The sequence below is a fragment of the Brachyhypopomus gauderio genome, chromosome 1, assembly GCF_052324685.1.
Source record: "Brachyhypopomus gauderio isolate BG-103 chromosome 1, BGAUD_0.2, whole genome shotgun sequence".
Classification (NCBI taxonomy): domain Eukaryota; kingdom Metazoa; phylum Chordata; class Actinopteri; order Gymnotiformes; family Hypopomidae; genus Brachyhypopomus; species Brachyhypopomus gauderio.
The window spans coordinates 2,509,415-2,531,808 of record NC_135211.1 but is presented as its reverse complement, the minus strand read 5'-3'; the positions used below and the strand labels follow the sequence as shown (position 1 = coordinate 2,531,808).

The window sequence follows — 22,394 nt, the reverse complement described above, 5'->3', positions numbered from 1 at the left end:
GGCCGCGCTGTTCTCCAAATAACTTCTCAGCAGAACAGCAAACTAAAAGCAGGATTCCCAAAGCACACTTTTCGCATCAGTTCGTGCCTCCTGCAGACTCGCCTAACCCACCCGGAACATTTCCTGTGGTGAGAACACGGCCTCATTTTCAAACTGGTGTATCCCTTCACCCTGGTAAGTGCGTGGCAAAAATGTATCACACAAATTGCCACTTGCAGTACAAGGGGAGAAGGAGATTTAGTTTAACTGATTTCAGTAAAATTTTACTGATTCGTCTAACACACTGTATTTCTGTGAATAGCCTGAAGTGATGGAACAACCCTTAAGTAGGGTGACCAGATCTGAGATGGTGTAAAAGAGGACACTTCAGAGGTGGTATTTTATGTAAACTCTGATAAAACAAAATGCCGGACGTTTGTACAATTCCGACATTTTTTTAAGTGTCAAAAAGAAGACATGTCCGGGTAAAAGATGACATCTGGTCACCCTACCTTAAGATGGTGTAACGGGACAGTTTTATCTTCCGTGCCCCACGTGAGGTGGCAGCTCTCAGCTTTCATACAAATATATAACGTTTCTTTTAGGAATATGACATTGAATTTCGCATACCATCCTCACACCAAATATTGTAATAACGTGTGCTGTATTAACTGCAGTTTGTAGGCTTTTGTCGGCATTGATTCTAACCAACGCGGATTAAGCTCTGTCGTCCCTGTATATATTTATTATATATATATATATATATATATATATATATATATATATATATATATATATATATATATATATATATATATATATATATATATATATACACTATTTACACTAAAATATACACTATTTGTTCCTCATGAGCCACCGTAGTTTAAGTGGCAAGCGCACACGAGAGCGGGCCATGCTGTGATCACTTGTAGAGATGAAAGAGAAACGGTACAAAAGCACAGTGTTCTGTCCCTGTACAGTGTTTCTTGTGTCTTGTTAAGTCTTTGGCGTTTCAGTGTACGTATTCCCCGTCGTGTCTAGCGTCCCTCGTCCCGGTTTGTTCTGTTGTTGAATTATGTTCGCTGCCTGCTTATTCCCCGTTTTAATACTCGGGTTGTTCGTGTCTTAGTTCTCTGATTTCTGTTAATTTGTTGGTTTTCTGTTCTCCCTGTTTCCCCTTTTGCCGTGATAGTGTCGTGTTATTTTATTCCTTGTGCCTGTGTTATCTATTCCCCTTGTTATGTGGCGTCTTTGTTAGTTTTGATATGTTGGTGTTTCTGTTCCCTGTCATGTTCTACCCCTTCACTTTTACTCCCCTGTTAAGATCCGCCTGAACATTCAGTAAAGTCCAGGAAACGATGTAACCTCATTGCTGAGCATGTTTGATTTAATAAGAATACTGGAGCTCGTTGGTCATGTCTTCCAAATGAATTGTTGGTGTAAATGGATCTTATAGGATTCGCATCATGAACACTGTTACAACTTACATTACTTACCAACTGTGATTCAGAATTGTACAGGGACAAATGTGTCCTCGTCGGATATTTATCTTTATCAAATCAGGAACATCTCACATTGTTTTAGCCTCTTAGATATCTAATAGTAGAATATATATATATATATATATATATATATATATATATATATATATATATATAGCTAGCACCTGTAGTATGTAGGTCAGTCACCTAATTTCACATGTGCATTCTCTGACCTTTCCCATGTGGAGAGATGAGTAAGGGTTGTATAATTTATTGCTTCATTTTTGTACTCCAATAAAGCCCATAGTAATCGGTGGTTTCTTTCCCTCGTCTTTACCAAGGGTGCTGATTCAACTGGACATCAAAATTGTAGCTGGGTCTATTTTTGTGCTGAATTCAATGTTTTTTTAGAAATTTTCTATTATGTTTTTAAAGTGATGGGGTAACTCACTTAATATATTGTATTCATGCAATATTCTAAAATGTATTTATATTCAGCATGCCCACATGATATTAAAAAATTTGTCAGGATGCAAAATCACCAATTACCAGTATAATTTCTAATGTGGCAACATACATTGTTTTTAATTTTTTTGTGGTTCACATTTCTTTTACTTCATCTGAGACAATAGCAATATCATCAACTAATTACCTATATACTTGAGTGTGGACTATGGCTTTTGCACAGCAATGCTTGAAACTGACATGTGCCCTGAAGATCACAGAGGCATGTTCTGCATGCCAGACTGATGTGTAAAAGGTCCAGGTCTTCTCACCCCCAGTCGTCTTGCCCTTATGTCTTCTCTCCTAGTATTATGACCGATATAGCAATGAGCGTCTCAGCTTTCCAGATCCGAGTATCCTTCCATTACATATTCTCTTGATGTCCTTATTGAGTTACGGGTGGTTGTGTGTGACTGTGTTGGGGTGATGGGGTGGTCCTGCCCATGCAAATCTGCCCCATCTTCCTGACTTCATCTCTCAGCCAATAAGGAACCTGAGAAGATTAAGTACTGGTATAACACATGAACAAAGAAGAGTGAAAGTGTGCAGACGCTTGTGTTCATCCTCCAGGACTCATCCCTGCGTTTCTCAGGTAGGACATTCACACATCATGAAATGAGCTGGAACTCCCAAAATGGTCAAATTAATCAGCATTTGTGATTACCAAAAGTTAATTATCAAAACTATCATAGATATTGGATTTATTTAAATAGAAATCTTTATATTAAAAAAGTTAAATGTCAAATTCAAAGACTTGGTAAATATTAACTATGATTCACTGTACTTTGTATTGTATTAAAAGCAGGTTCATGGACTTGGATAGGATGCATCTAGTGTCTTAGTGAGCATAGGATTGCTTTATTCTTAACCCATACCAAATCTGTTATGGCCAACACAATTCACAGCTAGACTTAAAAACTGATCACAGTGGCTTTGCAGTCTATTATAGTGACTAATGACAGTGGAGATTTAGCAAAGAATGGATGTTATTATGCAGAATAGACAAAATGTTACAATGATTCTTTAAGCACCACTGGCAAACCTTTCAGTTATTGAAGTTTAAAGGTTTAATACAGACCAAACACTAAATCTCAATCCATTTATTATTCATATGATATGAGTAACATATTATCATTGATGGAATAGTATGATTGTGTTAGATTCTGAAATAACAGTGACACGACAGTGACTGCCATTTGTCAGTCCCTTATTTGCTATGGTATATATTTGTTGTGGGTTTTCTCCACATAAGGAGTTGAAGGGTAGATGCTTGGGAAACCTGATCTTCTGATAATCTCCAAAAATGCCTGCAGCTGTGCCAAAGCTATGGGTCACAGAGCTCTCCAGAACAGGGCACCAAAGGCCAATCTTTTAATCATCCCATCTTTGTTGACATCATCAGAACACCAAAACTCAAAACAGGGCCAGTTTCAATGATGCTTAAGAGAACAGTACACCGTATTTAAAACCATGCTCAGAACTATAAATACCTCGTTATTTTCTGCATTAATGGCCATAGAGAGAGAAATGCTGAAGAAGTCAGATGCCCTATGTGTAATGAAGACATAAAGATAAATAATAAAAGGGAAAAGGAGACATTTCAAATGGAGAACAGAGATCATGACATATTAAGGCTAATTAGGTGTTGGTAAGATCTGTCTTCAAGTTGTGGTGAATCACTAGCCAAAGAGGGGAAAGTAAGTAGAAAAGAACAGACATTAAAGTGTCATTTAATGCTTTAGGTGTACAATCCGTGGTCATCATGTCTGACACAGAGGATGTGTGAGTATATCTGCTTTTTGTTTATGGTTATCTTAACCATATAAATATTTATTTACTTTTACATATTTCCCTGAGGTGGGATGATTAAAATCTTATCTTATGTATCTGATACTTACAATATTTCATTTTCTTCTTTTCCAGTGGGGTTGAGGGTAAGTATCAAATTACAAGAATAAGATTTTGTTCAGGTTAGGCTTTCATCCACTGCTAATCTACAGTCAGTACAGCTACTTTAAAGAAATTGTAATAATTACAGATATAGGATATGAGCTCCTCTGCTATTCTGATCATCTGTTGTCTGAGCAATATTTTTAAACCCTCAGAATGAGCACAAATGTTCAGTGCTGAGATGTTCAGTGCCATTTGAGGAATTAATTTTAGAAGGTACAAACAGCAGAAGATTGTGGTTCAGGTTCTCTCTGGGCAGTTTTCTTCTGATGCTCTAAAGGCCACTGGTGCACTGATTGTATTTAGTATATTTTCAATTTTTTTTAACTATGTCCAAAAAGAATACTGCTGATTGCTAAATGACTGGTATGTATGCAATGTGTTGATTACTGTAATAGCAGAAGCTATAATTGTAACTGTGTATATTAATGGTTATCTGTTTTTTTCATATGAAGAGGTAGAAGAGGAAGGTAAACACAGAGTTTATTGTCACAGTCATCTTCCATACTAATGTTTAGACGTTATGTTTGCCTATAACCTATATTATTTTAAACAAGTTTCAATTTGATTGTTGTGAGTGTAATATTCACTTTGAGAAAGACCTAACCAAACAGTAATCCCACCCCCACCCCCCACAAAAAACATAGTCATAGCCAAGTAAGAATGTAAGACTTTCACTAATGTATAGAAGTGACCACACCCTGGCTGTGCTTTATATAGATGGTAAGGTTTTAAAAGGGCAAAGTGAATGTTGCACATTAATCTAACCTCAGGAGAACTAATTAAACTTGCATAACTTAACCCCTAATAAAGCTGACCACTCATCTCACCATTAACCAAACTTAGCACAACCATTTGGCTACTAAGGAGGCCAGTCAGTGTATATCACTTGTGTACTTGACCTTTATAACAAAACTCTGTATGAGAAGCTAGCTGGCACGAATATTTCAGTGACTCCATATGACACATACTTACTCTTTTGAGTTGGTGTTTTCATTTTAACTGTACAAAAAGAAAAAAACCACAAAGAATGTTCAATGCACACTTAAGGTAAAAATGAACATAGACTCAGGAGCTGTAATAGGGTTACGGGCACAGAATGCTCCAAATGTCATGACTGTCTAATGAGTGGATCTTCTCTTGTACTCTTGTGGGCTTTCCCCATCCAGTACCCCAGCCACGCTCCCTTTCTTTCTTTCACTCATCTCTCCTTACCCCCATCCAGTACCCCAGCCACGCTCCCTTTCTTTCTCTCACTCACCTCTCCTTACCCCCATCCAGTACCCCAGCCACACTCCCTTTCTTTCTCTCACTCATCTCTCCTTACCCCCATCCAGTACCCCAGCCACGCTCCCTTTCTTTCTCTCACTCACCTCTCCTTACCCCCATCCAGTACCCCAGCCACGCTCCCTTTCTTTCTCTCACTCATCTCTCCTTACCCCCATCCAGTACCCCAGCCACGCTCCCTTTCTTTCTCTCACTCATCTCTCCTTACCCCCATCCAGTACCCCAGTCACACTCCCTTTCTTTCTCTCACTCACCTCTCCTTACCCCCATCCAGTACCCCAGCCACGCTCCCTTTCTTTCTCTCACTCATCTCTCCTTACCCCCATCCAGTACCCCAGCCACGCTCCCTTTCTTTCTCTCACTCACCTCTCCTTACCCCCATCCAGTACCCCAGCCACGCTCCCTTTCTTTCTCTCACTCATCTCTCCTTACCCCCATCCAGTACCCCAGCCACGCTCCCTTTCTTTCTCTCACTCACCTCTCCTTACCCCCATCCAGTACCCCAGCCACGCTCCCTTTCTTTCTCTCACTCATCTCTCCTTACCCCCATCCAGTACCCCAGCCACGCTCCCTTTCTTTCTCTCACTCACCTCTCCTTACCCCCATCCAGTACCCCAGCCACGCTCCCTTTCTTTCTCTCACTCATCTCTCCTTACCCCCATCCAGTACCCCAGCCACGCTCCCTTTCTTTCTCTCACTCACCTCTCCTTACCCCCATCCAGTACCCCAGCCACGCTCCCTTTCTTTCTCTCACTCACCTCTCCTTACCCCCATCCAGTACCCCAGCCACGCTCCCTTTCTTTCTCTCACTCATCTCTCCTTACCCCCATCCAGTACCCCAGCCACGCTCCCTTTCTTTCTCTCACTCACCTCTCCTTTCCCCATCCAGTACCCCAGCCACGCTCCCTTTCTTTCTCTCACTCATCTCTCCTTTCCCCATCCAGTACCCCAGCCACGCTCCCTTTCTTTCTCTCACTCACCTCTCCTTACCCCCATCCAGTACCCCAGCTACGCTCCCTTTCTTTCTCTCACTCACCTCTCCTTTCCCCATCCAGTACCCCAGCCACGCTCCCTTTCTTTCTCTCACTCACCTCTCCTTACCCCCATCCAGTACCCCAGCCACGCTCCCTTTCTTTCTCTCACTCATCTCTCCTTACCCCCATCCAGTACCCCAGCCACGCTCCCTTTCTTTCTCTCACTCATCTCTCCTTACCCCCATCCAGTACCCCAGCCACGCTCCCTTTCTTTCTCTCACTCATCTCTCCTTACCCCCATCCAGTACCCCAGCCACGCTCCCTTTCTTTCTCTCACTCACCTCTCCTTACCCCCATCCAGTACCCCAGCCACACTCCCTTTCTTTCTCTCACTCACCTCTCCTTACCCCCATCCAGTACCCCAGCCACACTCCCTTTCTTTCTCTCACTCATCTCTCCTTACCCCCATCCAGTACCCCAGCCACGCTCCCTTTCTTTCTCTCACTCACCTCTCCTTACCCCCATCCAGTACCCCAGCCACGCTCCCTTTCTTTCTCTCACTCACCTCTCCTTTCCCCATCCAGTACCCCAGCCACGCTCCCTTTCTTTCTCTCACTCACCTCTCCTTACCCCCATCCAGTACCCCAGCCACACTCCCTTTCTTTCTCTCACTCATCTCTCCTTACCCCCATTCAGTACCCCAGCCACACTCCCTTTCTTTCTCTCACTCATCTCTCCTTACCCCCATCCAGTACCCCAGCCACGCTCCCTTTCTTTCTCTCACTCACCTCTCCTTACCCCCTTCCAGTACCCCAACCACGCTCCCTTTCTTTCTCTCACTCACCTCTCCTTACCCCCATCCAGTACCCCAGCCACGCTCCCTTTCTTTCTCTCACTCACCTCTCCTTACCCCCATCCAGTACCCCAGCCACACTCCCTTTCTTTCTCTCTGTAACTCACAAGTCACCTGCCATAGCTAAACGTACTGTCTCTCTCTTCTGCAATCCAATAACGGGCACCACCTTCCTGCCCCATGCTGCTTGCTGCATGTGGCGTAGCTGGAGAGGTAGAGGAGGTAGAGGAGGTAGAGGTAGCCCCAGAGGCAGAGCCTGAGGAAGAACCAGAGCCAGAGGTGTACGAGGAAGGTATGTGGCATGGATATTCATTCATCCTTCATGGATATTCATTCATCCTTCCCTACCAACTATTTCCAAATAGACAAAAACCTGAGCTACAACCAGGCAGTGCAGATCATCGGCCATAGTGCCAAGTTATAATAGGGACTAGCATCGTCACTTCTAAACATAAAATGCCTCTGTCTAACACTGAAGTAAGTGTGGCTTTGTGCAGTAAGTTTCTTGCAGAAGAGAGTTATCTCCAGTCCAGAAGACAGCAGTGTCTAAAATGCTTCCACAGAGCATGTCAGTGGCTTTCCTGCAAATTAAAGTGGCTCTGAGTGATCAGTACATTTCTGCATGAAGACCGTTAGCACTGCACACTAGGACCACCATCACTAAACATTAAGAGACCATTAGCACTGCACACTAGGACCACCATCACTAAACATTAAGAGACCACTAGCACTGCACACTAGGACCACCATCACTAAACATTAAGAGACCATTAGCACTGCACACTAGAACCACCACCACTAAACATTAAGAGACCACTAGCACTGCACACCAGGACCACCATCACTAAACATTAAGAGACCATTAGCACTGCACACTAGAACCACCACCACTAAACATTAAGAGACCACTAGCACTGCACACCAGGACCACCATCACTAAACATTAATAAGAGATCACTAGCACTGCACACTAGGACCACCATCACTAAACATTAAGAGACCATTAGCACTGCACACCAGGACCACTATCACTAAACATTAAGAGACCATTAGCACTGCACACTAGGACCACCATCACTAAACATTAAAGAGACCACTAGCACTGCAAACTAGGACCACCATCACTAAACATTAAGAGACCACTAGCACTGCACACTAGGACCACCATCACTAAACAATTACTACTGCTACTGCTAGCTAAACCTGAGAGCTATCTTTTTGTGGCAGCTACTGACACTGCTATAGTCCCTGTCAGCCATACATAATATTTCACAATGGATCTAATAATGCAGAAGGTTATGTAAAGCCAGTGTGCTAAAATATGTCATTATTTATTTACATGCATAGAAATTCTCATCGGAACAAAAAAGGTCATTCCTGTTAGAAAATTAACCATTCACTAGTACTGATCAAAATCTTATTTGATAACTTGTGAATGTAACGTAATTGATTTACCACATAAAATCTTAGTTATTGTCTCAACACCATTTTTGTTCTATATGAATTATTTTATAATACTATTTTATTATCTAGGGTTAGGGTTAGGATTATGGGGCTGTAATGCTGGGCTGTAAAAATCATTCATAGCCTCCTTTCTGAAATAGAGTCTCAATTAATGTGAGATAAATCTTGCACTGGGAAGTGTGTGTATGTGTGCGTGTACGCGCACGTGCGTGAGTGTGTGTATGTGCATGGACGTAATTTGGGGGGGGACGGGGGGGACATGTCCCCCCCCACTTTTTCAAAAGCCGGTTTTGGTCCCCCCCAGTTTTTACGGTTAAAACCATGCGACGAATCCATGTCCCCCCCCCACTTTTGAAATCAAAATTACGTCCATGTGTATGTGTGTGTGTGTGTGTGTGTGTGTGTGTATGTGTATGTGTATGTGTGTGTGTGTGTGTGTGTGTGTGTGTGTGTGTGTGTGTGTGTGTGTGTGTGTGTATGTGTGTGTGTGTGTGTGTGTATGTGTATGTGTATGTGTATGTGTATGTGTATGTGTGTGTGTGTGTGTGTGTGTGTGTGTGTGTGTGTGTGTGTGTGTGTGTGTGTGTATGTGTGTGTGTATGTGTGTGTGTGTGTGTTCTGGGCAGACGGAGGCCCAGGACTGCTCAACTAATGCTTTCTCTTCTGCTCTTGCGTTTACTGCTTGCTGCATGCAGAGGCCTATGAAGAGGAAGGTATGTTGGTCATTCTCTTACGCTATATGTCCTTCTGATTGGAGATAAGACTTGGGGGAAACTGTTTACACATTAATTTGAAGCCATTAGAAGCCCACATGACTGTGGAACATGTTTATACAGTTCTGAAAGCAGAAATGGAGGAAGCAGGTCGTTCTAAGCATCCTGCAGCCTTTGTTGGTACAGAGGGCAGGTGGAGAAAGGGTGAAGGAATACGCAGTGCAGCCGTCTGCTTCAAGCATGCGGTCACGTCACCTCTGCTGCTGTCTCTCGGCATGCATGTCTGCCCCCTAGTGGACAAAACAGCAGCGTTCGTTTTTTCTCCAAGCAGACCTAATCACTTGGGTGTTAACAGTCAGAGGTGTCAATTCCAGGTTCAGAAAGTAAAAGTCCTCACCAGGATTTTGCTCAGGCTTCCTGGATTGTGTTGATTCCACTAATTTTACCTGGATTGCACTAATTAGAAAATCTAGCAAGATTGAGCAAAATCCTGGTGAGGACTTTTACTTTCTGAACCTGGAATTGACCCCTCTGTAACATGTTTTTGGTTGTGAAGGTCAATGTTAAAATTCATCTTCACAAACACTGGAACAGTGTAAACCAAATAGTACTGAGGCCATATGCTGACAATGTCTGATCATATTTAATATAAACTTTGACCTGGTAGAACAGACAGTATTTTATGAAGTGGATTATATGCTAATTTTGTACTTATTATTGTGTCTATCCTTGTGCTTTGAGAGTAATATTATTCTACAAAATGTTAGAATCTTTTTTATTGCTGCACATTATTATTTTATTATGAACTTTATTCCACAGTGTTCATTCCTCATTGTCATTTTTGCAGAACTGATCAGCTAATTCAAGCCTAACAGCAATTTGCCTGCCGAAATTAACATGTTGACAAAACCTAATGAATTGTGCTAAAATGAACTTTTAGTGGAAGTGTTTTGCTAAAATTTTCTTTAACCTTGAAATCTGTAGAATTTTCTCTCGTGTTAAATAAGAAGCTACTCCATGCCTTACTGTATAAATTATAAACATGTAACTGTATAAACAAATAAATAATTTGATATTTAAGGATTGCTGTAGGACTTTAGATCATTCTAAAGTTCACATGTACAACAACTCAACCTGTCTCTCTCCCTTTTTCATTTTCTTTTGCATAGAGGAGAAGCCAAAATTCAAGTAAGTAAATACATTTTTACACAGAGAAGTATAAAATAGTGTACTGTTAAAAAATTTATAAATAATACTTTTTTTTCTTACACCTCCTTCCTTGAATTCCTCATTTCTAACCCTGAAAAACTCCAGGATTAGGAATTAGGATTTTTTTTTGTTTTGTTTTTAAATCCAATTTTTTTTTTTTTTTTTTTTTTTTGACAGGTCGGTGTGAACATATTTTATTGGGCCTTTTATTTAATTGAATTTTAATGTAAACAATATTGAGATAATGGACTCAAAAGGAAAGGGCTATATAAAGGACTATTATATTTCGTTTCTTCCTTGTGTGTATTGCTATACCCACTTGCCTTTCTCTGTGTGCTCAGGCCAAGTGCACCAAAAATCCCTGAGGGTGAAAAAGTAGACTTTGATGTAAGCAGTTGTCTCTTTTATTTCAGTTACATAATAGGTGATCTAGCAATTGAAATACTGTTGTTTAATGTTTCCTACAGATATGATGATGAATAGGTTTTAACTGTTTCCTGGCCATCTGGGGAACCAAGATTTAAGATTAATTGACAATATGTGTATTTGTGTCTGAATGTGTCTTAATAGGACATCCACAAAAAGCGTCAGAATAAGGACCTCATCGAGCTGCAGACTCTGATCGACGCCCACTTTGAGTGCAGACAGAAGGAAGAGGAGGAGCTTATTGCTCTGAAGGAGAGAATTGTGAGTACCTCACTAACCAGCATGTTCTTAAGAAAACGATGCATTAAACTTCTTCAGCTGTCCATCACAGCATTGTGAAGTCTCCACAGCTAATGGAAACAAAGCAAAAAGCAAACAAACAAAAAACACATTTAAGAGAAGCTCATAGTGCAGTGTGTCAGGCTAGTGAATCTCATAGTGCAGTGTGTCAGGCTAGTGAATCTCATAGTGCAGTGTGTCAGGCTAGTGAATCTCATAGTCAGTGATGTCAGTAACGCGTTACTTAGTAACGCGTTACTCTAATCTTACCACTTTTTTCGGTAACGAGGAATATAACGCGCTACTATTTCCAGTCCAGTAATCAGATTAAAGTTACTTATCCAAATAACTGTGCGTTACTATTTTTATTTTCCCTAGTAAAATATATATATTTGCTTTCTTCTTGGCTCAGTTCTACTTTTGCGTCTGACCGTAGCGCTCGACTCCGCACGCTGCGCGCGACCCTGTGAGAGCGCGAGCACGTTTTACAAGTCATTTTTTGCAGTGTCCTCCCGTAACGATATGTGGTAGTATAAAGAAACACCCCTCAAAAACAGGGGAAGGAACATTTACCTGATGAATTTTAATGTTGCTTTGTGTTCCACGTTTGAAAAGTGCTGGAATTTTGACTAACGTCGCCTACTTTAAAATGCTTGAAATTGTAATGGTATTTCGTTTCACAAGCTGTCTGACTGAACTGGGGTGGGTTTCCCGAAACGTTCGTAGCTTCATACGAGGTTACGAAGTACTTGGCGCTACGAACGTTTCGGGAAACCCACCCCAGTTCGCTTGTATTACGTTTACAAATAAATTTACAAATAATACCGCGCAGCTACACAAACGTAATGTCAGGAGATACTGTAGCGACTCCTACTCCTCACGGCGAGTCTTGCCCTTTAAGTGACACTGGGGGGCGGAGCCTGCGCGCGCCAGGGTTGCGTTATCAATAGTTTCCAATAGTTATCAAAAGTTTCCCTCCTCGGGATTTTTGGATTAAGCAGTTTCTGCCTCGGTTACCGAACCTGCTTCAATACATTGTTACTGTTAAAAATGCACTTCCAATAAAGTGAGTATTGGAAAAATTTATTTTGCTGCTGAATGTAACTACTAAAGTAACTTGTAATCTAACGTAGTTACTTTTAAAATCAAGTAATATGTAACGTAACTAAGTTACTTTTAAAAGGGGTAATCAGTAATCAGTAATCGGATTACTTTCTCAAGGTAACTTAGCCATCACTGCTCATAGTGCAGTGTGTCACCAGTGAAGCTCATAGTGCAGTGTGTCAGGCTAGTGAATCTCATAGTGCAGTGTGTCAGGCTAGTGAATCTCATAGTGCAGTGTGTCACCAGTGAAGCTCATAGTGCAGTGTGTCAGTGAGACTCTAGTGCAGTGAGCGAGGGGACTTAATCCCCCTGCATTAATTTACATTTACATTTATGGCATTTGGCAGACGCCCTTATCCAGAGCGACTTACATTTCTATCTCATTTTTATACAAGTGAGCAATTGAGGGTCAAGGTCCTTGCTCAGGGGCACCTCAGTCATGGCCTCAGGTCTGGGAGTCGAACCCACGACCCTCTGGTCACAAGACCAGTTCCCTAACCACCAGACCATGACTGCATTAATCCCCCTGCATTAGTGTGATTGCCTCGTCCCAGATGTTGCACACGCATAATGAATATGGTAAATATGGTAACTGAGAATTATTATAGATTCACCAAGTGGTGAATGTTTTAGCTGATGTGCTTCTGACATATCACAAGCACCTAATGCCCTGTGATTTACATTCCTACAATTATACTGAAGTGACATTAAAACTTCAACATTGCAGGAGAAACGGAGGACTGAGAGAGCAGACCAGCAGAGGATCCGAGCTGAGCAAGACAAAGAACGGCAGGCAAGGCGTGAGGTGAGTTCTGTTTCACTCCCATACAGGCAAGGCGTGAGGTGAGTTCTGTTTCACTCCCATACAGGCAAGGCGTGAGGTGAGTTCTGTTTCACTCCCATACAGGCAAGGCCTGAGGTGAGTTCTGTTTCACTCCCATACAGCTACATGGGGAAGCAGATTCCAGTCATTGTGCAATGAGAGGAAGAAGAACATTATTGTTTACCAGCTGTATTTTAAAAAGATTTACGTGGGTTACATTTTGTTCCGAGGCCTCAAAAAAGTCCCAGAGTATCCTGTCAAAACTCACAAAGAAATGTTTGATGTGGAAGAATTATATGTGCGTATGAATATGATGTGTGCTGGCATCCACAAAACAGAGTGTGTGTGACAGGAAGAAAGGCTGAGGAAAGAGGAAGCAGACGCGAAGAGGAAGGCGGAGGATGAGGCGAAGAAGAAGTCTGTTCTCACTGGCATGGGCTCCAACTACAGCAGCTACCTGGCGAAGGTGCACCTGTCAGCCTTTTTCACAACGCACACACACACTAACACACACTAACACATTCTAACACATTTTCAAACCCACATCAGTAAAATGTAACTCCAATGCTTCATTTAGTGTCCTGTATATGGTCATAATGAATCCCACCAACCTACACCACAACTAAAAACAAACAATTTAACCATAACAGGAATCTCTAGCACAAATCCTGTTAAGGTTAAGGTGTTGTTTCATGCAGGCTGACCAGAAGAAAGGAAAGAAACAGACAGAGAGAGAGAAGAAGAAGAAGATACTGGCTGAGAGACGCAAGCCCCTGAATATCGACCATCTGAATGAGGATAAACTGAGGTGCTCCACTGTACTAATGTAACATTACACATTCAGTCCGCACTGTACTAATGTATCATTACACATACAGTCCGCACTGTATGACTGTGCTGAACTACAACATGCAGGAGTAGTTTAATTTTTATTGTAATTACTCTAGAAATGATTATTTCAGTTAAAAAAGCACAATTTATTTGCATGTTAACTTTAAGCATAATGATTGCTTTGAGAAATGTGTCCAGCCTTGTTCAGGTACACACTAAATGGAGACAAAGTAGCAGTTTACATGTCAATTGAAGCAAATAGGACTTGTTTATAAACTAATTTATTGTGGTGATTTGTAGTGGATTTAATTGTATTTTGGTACATCTTTGTAATATGTTTGCTGCTTTGTGGGGCTGTCTGTAGGGATAAAGCCAAGGAACTCTGGGACTGGATGTTCACTCTTGAGTCTGAGAAGTTTGACCACAACGAGAAGCTGAAGAGACAGAAGTATGAGGTGAGGTATATTTAATCCCAACAACCTCTGTCTCATGGGCTTAGTCTGCCTTTAATGCCCTGGAATACATTAACATCAGTTTAATCTTGTTACTAATTATATGATTACTTCTACAGTTGATTTGTAACCCTTAACCCTCAATTGCTCAATTGTATAAAAAATGAGATAAAAATGTAAGTCGCTCTGGATAAGGGTGTCTGCAAAATACCATAAATGTAAAAGCATATATTATTTCAGCATTGTGTTAATAAAACATAATCAATCTGAACTTTATTTGGCAATACAGGGCCAGAATATGCAACATTAAGACAAAAATATGATTAATTATTATTAACATAATAATTGTTAATTATTTTAAGTATAACTAAATAATAACTAACCTAAAATGGTCTGCCTTTGTATGCAAAAGATATCTTTTGTTTATATGTTAGATTAATCTCTCATGTTTCATCCTTATCATCGTGATTCTATTAGATGATTGTTTGTTTCAAGACACTTTATCCCAAACCTTAAAAAACATAAGAAGAAAATTAGTTCCACTTTCTTAAGGCTGCAATTTTTATTGTTTCTAGGAGTCTCTGAAATTTACACTCAAACTTAATACACAAACCTGGATGGCTGATGACTAATGACTAAATGCACCTTTGTAAATGCTGAAAAGCAAAGCAAAACAACCCCAAACAATATTAAAGACCTTCTTTCTGTTACATATCCTGCACCGTCACTGAGCTGTTCAGGAACCCACACTATCATCTCTGACATATGACATTTACCATTCTGTGTTTTTCAATCCCAGCATGGAGAATTTCCAGTGCCATCTGATCAACCCTGTCCCATTTTCAACATCAGTTACCATATTCATCAGTTACAGAAATGTGATGTACAACTACCTGAACAGTAACTTAATTTCTAGATGAAATGGACCTATTTAAAGATGAGCCAATCTTGTAGCTAATGTTAAGAACAGCAGGAACTGAAGTCAGATGCTGTTGGTTCAGACATGATTTACTGTCTTCATCTTTCATCCAGACTGCCTTATTTTTGTGAACAGTATCATTCCTATAAATATTTCACACACTACAACCTGTGTGAAAGGATTGGGAAGTGTGTGTGTGTGTGTGTGTGTGTGTGTGTGTGTGTTAGCGTTAGCGAAGGCCTGAATGCTGCTGTGCTCTGATTTTTCCCAGATTACTACTCTACGTCAGAGAGTGGAGGAGCTCAGTAAATTGTGAGTAATTGAAACTAGGTCAAGTTTAGCAACAGTTGCAGCTTAGCAACAGGATCTGGTAAACAAAAGCATGGTATGTGCATGAGGTAGATCTTGGTCCTGGGAGGAGAGCTCATAGTCCTGGATCAGGTAAAGATCCCAAACTGGAATTCAACATTCTTCAGTTCCTTTCTCAAATCTTGCTGCCATATACTGTGCATGTAGGCCCGTGGATCTCTCCTCTTAGCTAGAAGTCACTCAGAGTAGATGTACTTACATATAACTTTAGATTTTGGTTAAGGTTTCATTGAAATAGTAGAAAGGGTTATTCTAACTTGTGTACACTATATCAGATAAAAGATGTGTTAGTAGTGTAAAGGTGTGATAGATTGAAGGTTGTATGTTGAAGGAATTAGTGGTTGTGTAAAGGTAAAATAGTAACGAGACTATGGAAGGATAAACAAAGGGTGTGTGAGGGCAGGAGTGTTAGAAGCTGCAGTGAAAAGGTGAGTTAAAGGTGGTGGTAATATCACACAGGTAAGTGTGTTTGACTAAAAGCCTCATGCACATTCTGTCATGCAGGCAACTGTGTGTGTGTTTGTTTGAAAGCCCCACACAGCTTCTGCTGAGGGGTCTGTCAGTCTCCTTCCCACTCCGTACCCAGCAGGAAAGCTGCTAAAGATCAGGTCAGAGAAATGAGTGTGAGTGTGAAAGTGAGTGTGAAAGTGAGTGTGTGTGAACGATTCCAGTGCAACGGTACCCGAAGGGCGTCCCAGAGAATAAGGTAATATTCTGACTTGTTTAAAGATGCCTGTATGTTGCTTTCAGGTCATCTCACTCCGCAACCGTATTGATGAACTGCAGAAACAGTGAGTAGTTCACACACACACACACACACACACACACACACACACACACACACACACACACACACACACACACACACACACATACACACACACACACACACACATACACACACACACACACACATTCAGACAGACATGCCCATGAACATTATGCCCATGAATATTAGTGATTAATTAGTGTTGTATGGAATGGGCTGACCTTAGTGGAGCTATGTATCTACTCATACATTTTCAGTGTGAATTTGTTGTTTAGTTTACCAACATGTTTGTGTTTTTGTCTTTTACTCAAGCAATGAAAAATGAGACCTGATTTTAATTGTCTGTGGTCACATTTTTGAGCCATATTTTGTCAATTGTGATATTTTTTTACACCGCAATCAAAATTTGTTCTCTGCTTTTTACCCATCTGTGCAGTTAACACACACACACACACACACACACACACTAGTGATTACTAGGGGGCTGTGGTGCACACGTGCCCAGAGCGGTGGGCAGCCCTAGCCCAGCGCCCAGGGAGCAGTTGGGGTTAGGTGCCTTGCTCAATGGCACCTCAGTCATGGCCTCAGGTCTGGGAATCGAACCCACAACCCTCTGGTCACAAGACCAGTTCCCTACCACCAGGCCATGACTGCCCCTTTTGTGACCAACATTAGCCGGGTTTCCATCCAAACCTTTCAAAAAAATAATGCGCAATTTCCAAGTTTCGGCAGAAAAAAATGCGAATTAAGCCTTGTTTCCATTCATTACAGTTATGCGAATAAACTTTAGATCATGTGAGAGGACGCCAAACAATAGTGGTTTTACTACTACATCTGGCAGTTACGTATTTTTGCACGTTGAGGTTTTGAAACATTTTTTTCTTTTTCTTTTCTATACATGGAGAAGTTAAATTAATTTTTGCTCTCTCCAGAACTGTTTTTGTATGCATTTGCCATCTTTACATCGCGATCATGTACAGAACCACATGACTTGAGGCATGATACGTCATCGTTTATGCGAAAAACCCTTTTCCATCCAGTTTTTTTCGAATTTTGGCGATGCGATAGTCTAACTTTTCCACCTCCTCCTAGCGTAAAAATCTTTTTGCGATATTTGGGGCTTTTTTCGAATTTTGGTCTTTTTCCATCCAGTTTTTTTCATGCGCATTTTCAAAATGCGCAAAAACTCGGTGGATGGAAAACCCTCTGACCACTGCAAATACTACACATTCATTATTGAATGAAGATATTCAGCTTACTGTTCTGATAAGGTAAAGTACAAATAGAAAATGTGAAGCTAAAGGGTTGTTGTCGATGTTACATATGTCGCCATACGATATAGTCCTACTGACTGATCTTTCTACAGCCCCCTTGTGCCATCTCTTATTAATGCTCTTTTTTACAAATATCACTTGACTAACTTTCCCAGGCAATATCTTCAGGCTTATTTTCTCATTGCTGTGAAGTATTATATAAGTGTGTGATGTGCAAGCTAAATACCGTGAGTGCTCATAACATGGCGACAGTAAGGGGAGTATGAGAGTGAGCGAAGGAGGGACCTTCAATGCAGTATGAGAAACGGGACACAACAGTAAGTTTTTTGCATGGTCTGAATGTTTTCTGCTTCGCTCTCCTCCACTTTGTCCTGAGCTACAACACTGATCTGAGATCAGGAGTGAAGGGCCTAGGTCAGCAGTCTGGAGCAGGCCGGCCTTACAGCAGTGGCACTGCTGTACTCTACCTACATTCACATTCTTAAACATGAGTAGCATTAGATTATATATTCTTTCATACATTTTTCTGCACATACTTTTAACATTTTTGTAAGGTAGGTTCCTGATAATAATAAATAGCCACTACACACTACATTAGATTAATTAATTGGAAATCCTACTTCTTGGACACAATTATACAGTAGCCTTATTATGCACTGTTCTCCAGTCTCTGTGGCGAGTCTCTGACCACAAGACTGCTGCCAGCTGGATACGTTGTTGTGCCAGACCACTCTGAACACAGCAGTGCTGAACACACTAACACCAAACCCATTATCATGCCAGTTTCACCGTTGTGTTGAAGACACCCTGCTACCCACATAATACAGTCCTGTAGTTAGAAACTTCCCTTGTGTCACAGCAGATGAATGTAGATCCATGGTACCTACTAAAGCAGGAACTGAATGTTGGTCTATGATGTGTAAAGTAGGCGATGATTTCATACTGAAGTGTTTGATTCATGAGGATGCATTTTACACGAGTGTCTTCACCCTTTGGAGAGTGTCTTCATTGGTCATGAGAGCTTTGGGTTGTAACATTTTACACTGCTGCTTTTAATCACTGTATTTTTCACTGGTCACTGTACTGAGGTCACTGTAATGAGGTCACTGTACTGAGGTCACTGTACTAAGGTCACTGTACTGAGGTCACCTCCGCTCATCTTTCCACTCTGTCTGTATTCACATATCATCACAGCTCCAAGAAAGGTGCTGCCGCTCGCCGCCGAAAGTAAAGCTCTCCCCAGGCCGCTGGTTAAGCCACACCCCCACCTGCCACTCCCAGCCGCAGGTCCACACGTTCGGGCTCCTCCGGCTGCACTGGGGGTCCTCAGACAACCAGAGACTGACCCAGCCTCACCTTGCAAATGCCATGTGGCTCCTGCCTGGCCCTGTCTAATGTGTAGTCAAAGCAGAGCCCTGTTCCCTCTGACCACTGTTAGGTCGCCATTTTGTGTGTATGTAAATAAAACTTTAGCTCTTCAGCTTTTTCTGCATCTTTGTTATGGTGTCATGTTTTGCAGTGTGTGTGTGTGTGTGTGTGTGTGTGTGTGTGTGTGTGTGTGTGTGTGTGTGTGCGCGTGCGTGCGTGTACACCCATGTGTGTGTAGACACTTAAATTGCATGAAATGACTTAAAATAGTAAATAAGTAAATAAATATAAGTAAATAAAATTAATTCCTACAATTAAATTACATATCATCCAGATATGCTCAAAATAACATGACACCTGGAAAAAAGTAAAATAAAAATAAAAAATACACCAATGAGCAATTTAAATGATCAAATTAATGATCAAGAACAAGACTTTTGATTTAGTGAAACTGAATTTGGTCTAGAAAACTAAACCAATAGAAACTTTTCACTTTACCAAAAAGCTAATGCTACGTGTACCTAGCCACCCGGTCAGAGACACAGCATACCACCCCCATTATTATTCCCTATCACCTGAATAATATACACCTTTGCACAGTAGCGTGAAAGTTAAATTTATTTTCAGTGCCTTTTGCAACAACTGTTGTCACAAAGCAGCTTTTGGAAGGATGATGGAATAGTTTATCAGCCCAGCCCTGCCTGGGGACGCTGCATGCTTGTCTCCAAAATGTCTGTGTTGCTCAGCTGAATACATTTCGATTGAGTTGGCATTATTAAGCCGTGTAAAAAAAGACCCAGTACACTTAATGTTAATTACAAGACTGCATTTTTTTTTCTTGAAAATGGATATATATGTATATATGTACACATGTAATATGATACAATCTCATTATATTCAAGCTAGGCACAAAAACATATGGGCTGTGTACAACTGCATGTAAATATGTTACAGAGGCTTAATTATTGTTCTCACATATGAACCATTTACAGTGTATATTTTCCATAATACCATTAACAGAACATGACCTTGCATTGTTCTACTGAGTGTGGTTCTCAGGAAATATTATGGCCAACAGAGACACTAATATCAAAGTAGAGCCAGTCAGTATAGTGAATGAGTTATCTCTGTCTATCTCTATCAGTTTAGTGAATGAGCTGTCTGTCTCTGTCTAGCTGTCTATCAGGGAGTTTATTTTTGAAGTGCTTTACAAGAGGACAATATATTCAGTTGTCATGAATTTTAAAATGTTTGTAATGTAATTAATAAATAAAGTGTGCAAAATGTACCTCAATTTTAATTCCAAAAATGGCATGGGTGACTGATTAAAAAACATCTAGAATTACGTATACTCTAAAACGCTACATTGCCAACAGTAAAGCATCTAATTAATCTAATTACTGTCATTTTTTCCTTTTGTTTGGTTTTGTACAAACCATGTGTCGAGAATATAGCATATTTAGCTAATCTAATAATTCTGTTGGACTTCTTATGGATTGACATTTAATGTTGGTGGTGCTGTTCCATTAGTTTCACACAGAGGGACAAATTAAAAGCAGAACCCTGGTGTATTTGTCGTGTCTGCCCTGCCTACAATGGATGAAAGTATTTTTTGTCCCTGTAAAATTAAGCTATGTTTTCAAGTTCACTTTATTAACACTTTCTGTTCAAGTTATAAAACAAAGATATCAGATTGGTTTAACCAGTGCTAGAATTCACCCTGATGTTCAAGGGTACATGAACATACAGTGTTGTGAAACTGACTCCTTCAGTGGAGTGTTCTCGCATGCTTTAGGACCACTGGCAGGAGCAGTCTGTGGGCTCCTGGATAGAGTAGCTAACCCAGGACGAGTTGCTGCTGCAGTAGAGCTGGACGGAGCGTCGCTGGAGACCCAGCTCCCTGCAGCACTTACAGAACCGTGCGTAAGTGTTGATGTTGTAGTTGTAAATACTCGCTGAAGGACACTTGCCATCACATGACACTATGTTCACCTAGAAGAAGTTTGGGAATACAGTGTGATAAACATGAATCAGAGTTAGTCTTTGTAAGAGTTCATCATCTAAAGTGGGCTTTGTTAGAGGGGCGTGTCTAAAATACAGTGAGCTTTGTTAGAGGGGCGTGTCTAAAATAGAGTGAGCTTTGTTAGAGGGGCGTGTCTAAAATAGAGTGAGCTTTGTTAGAGGGGCGTGTCTAAAATAGAGTGAGCTTTGTTAGAGGGACATGAGTAATAATTCATCCTAATTCATCCTGTCCCAAGCACAAGCAGACAGAAAGAAAGATCGCAGAGGACATCTTACCGGTCTGTTACTACGACAATCATTTTTCCGTATCGTCATCCTCACTGTGACTTTCTGACATGATTTTCCGTCCTCCTTGCCTAGAGTATGTGAAAGCATGTAATCTTCTATAAACCTTCTATAAGTCCATAATCAGTAATACAACATGACGTTTTAAAAAAGGTTTAATAATACATAATAAGAACAAAAATTTCAGCAAGATAGTGTAACAGTAGGGTCCAAAACCTCTGAATGTAATTTTTTTACATTCTGTTTTTATTTTTGTCAGTTTAGAATTATTATTGTCGTTGTTATTATTATTCGTATCACCTGTTTCTTGTCTCTTTAATGTTATGTGCTGCACATGTGTTTTGTTTGTGTGAGTGTATTTCAGTGTACATCTTGTTATTGTCACGGTTGGCCCCGCCTCCTTCTGTCAATCTTTTGTTTATTCCTTCCTCTGTCTGTTTTGTTCCCTCCTGCTCGTTTCATTGGTCCGCCACTTAAGTTTTGTCACTTGTTCCGGGTTTCTGTGCTTTTATTTTAAATTCCTGGTTGTATCTGACTTCACACCCCACCCTTGTGCTCTGCCCCCTCCTCATTGTTGTCAGGTGTGTTTGATTCTAGGTTCAGTCTGTGTATTTAAGTACTGTGTTCCGTCATTTGCTTTGTTGGTCATTGTATTTGTAATTGTAAGTACTGGGTCTGCGGTTCCGTATTATTTGTGAAGTTAAGACCCCTTTGGTGTTAGTTTAAGATTCTAGCAACTTTGCTCACTGTAAATGTTAAACTTTGGGCCTATTTCTACATTTTGTCTCTAGGGCTGCTTTATGGTTCTGTTTCTCGTCATGGTTTACTTTCTGTGTCTGATTGACATTCTGTTATGACCCTAGACCGCTTTCATGACTCATGACTTTGCCTATAATAAATCTTGCTTTTCTCTGTCTCACTCTAGTTTAACCTGCAGAACGTTACACTGTCATTGTCTCACATATGAGACACATTGTGTCTTTACCGCTGTGTACTGAACTTATGTTCCTTGAAACTAATAACGAATATTGAATTTTTTAACTAATTCATTGTGAA

At 40.8% G+C, this 22,394-nt stretch overlaps 2 protein-coding genes across 2 annotated transcripts in view; one reads left to right on the top strand and one right to left on the bottom strand.

Annotated features, from left to right (window-relative positions):
- The first annotated feature begins 4,276 nt into the window (after window positions 1-4,276).
- On the top strand, window positions 4,277-19,155 carry tnnt3b (troponin T type 3b (skeletal, fast)). The gene is made up of 13 exons (XM_077022110.1): window positions 4,277-4,283; window positions 4,373-4,387; window positions 7,237-7,323; window positions 9,191-9,208; window positions 10,378-10,396; window positions 10,759-10,804; window positions 10,988-11,104; window positions 12,954-13,031; window positions 13,402-13,515; window positions 13,748-13,857; window positions 14,245-14,335; window positions 16,371-16,411; window positions 18,858-19,155. Exons 1-13 carry the CDS (start codon window positions 4,277-4,279, stop codon window positions 18,892-18,894), a joined length of 780 nt encoding a protein of 259 aa, XP_076878225.1. The 3' UTR covers window positions 18,895-19,155.
- Window positions 19,156-19,637: 482 nt separating this feature from the next.
- Window positions 19,638-22,394, bottom strand: part of otog (otogelin) — an 85,033-nt gene continuing 82,276 nt past the window's right edge. The window contains exons 55-56 of the mRNA XM_077007469.1: window positions 21,330-21,409; window positions 19,638-21,023 (exon numbers count right to left, since the gene is read on the bottom strand). Coding sequence (XP_076863584.1) covers window positions 20,823-21,023; window positions 21,330-21,409 — 281 coding nt within the window. The 3' untranslated portion in view covers window positions 19,638-20,822. The remainder of the gene's footprint in view (window positions 21,024-21,329; window positions 21,410-22,394) is intronic.

Bases quoted from the DNA above. Each gene is read 5' to 3' on its own strand.
- tnnt3b (XM_077022110.1), top strand. The intron at 11,105-12,953 runs GTGAGTACCTCA...TCAACATTGCAG, and splicing joins TTGCTCTGAAGGAGAGAATT to GAGAAACGGAGGACTGAGAG. The intron at 13,032-13,401 runs GTGAGTTCTGTT...TGTGTGTGACAG, and splicing joins AACGGCAGGCAAGGCGTGAG to GAAGAAAGGCTGAGGAAAGA.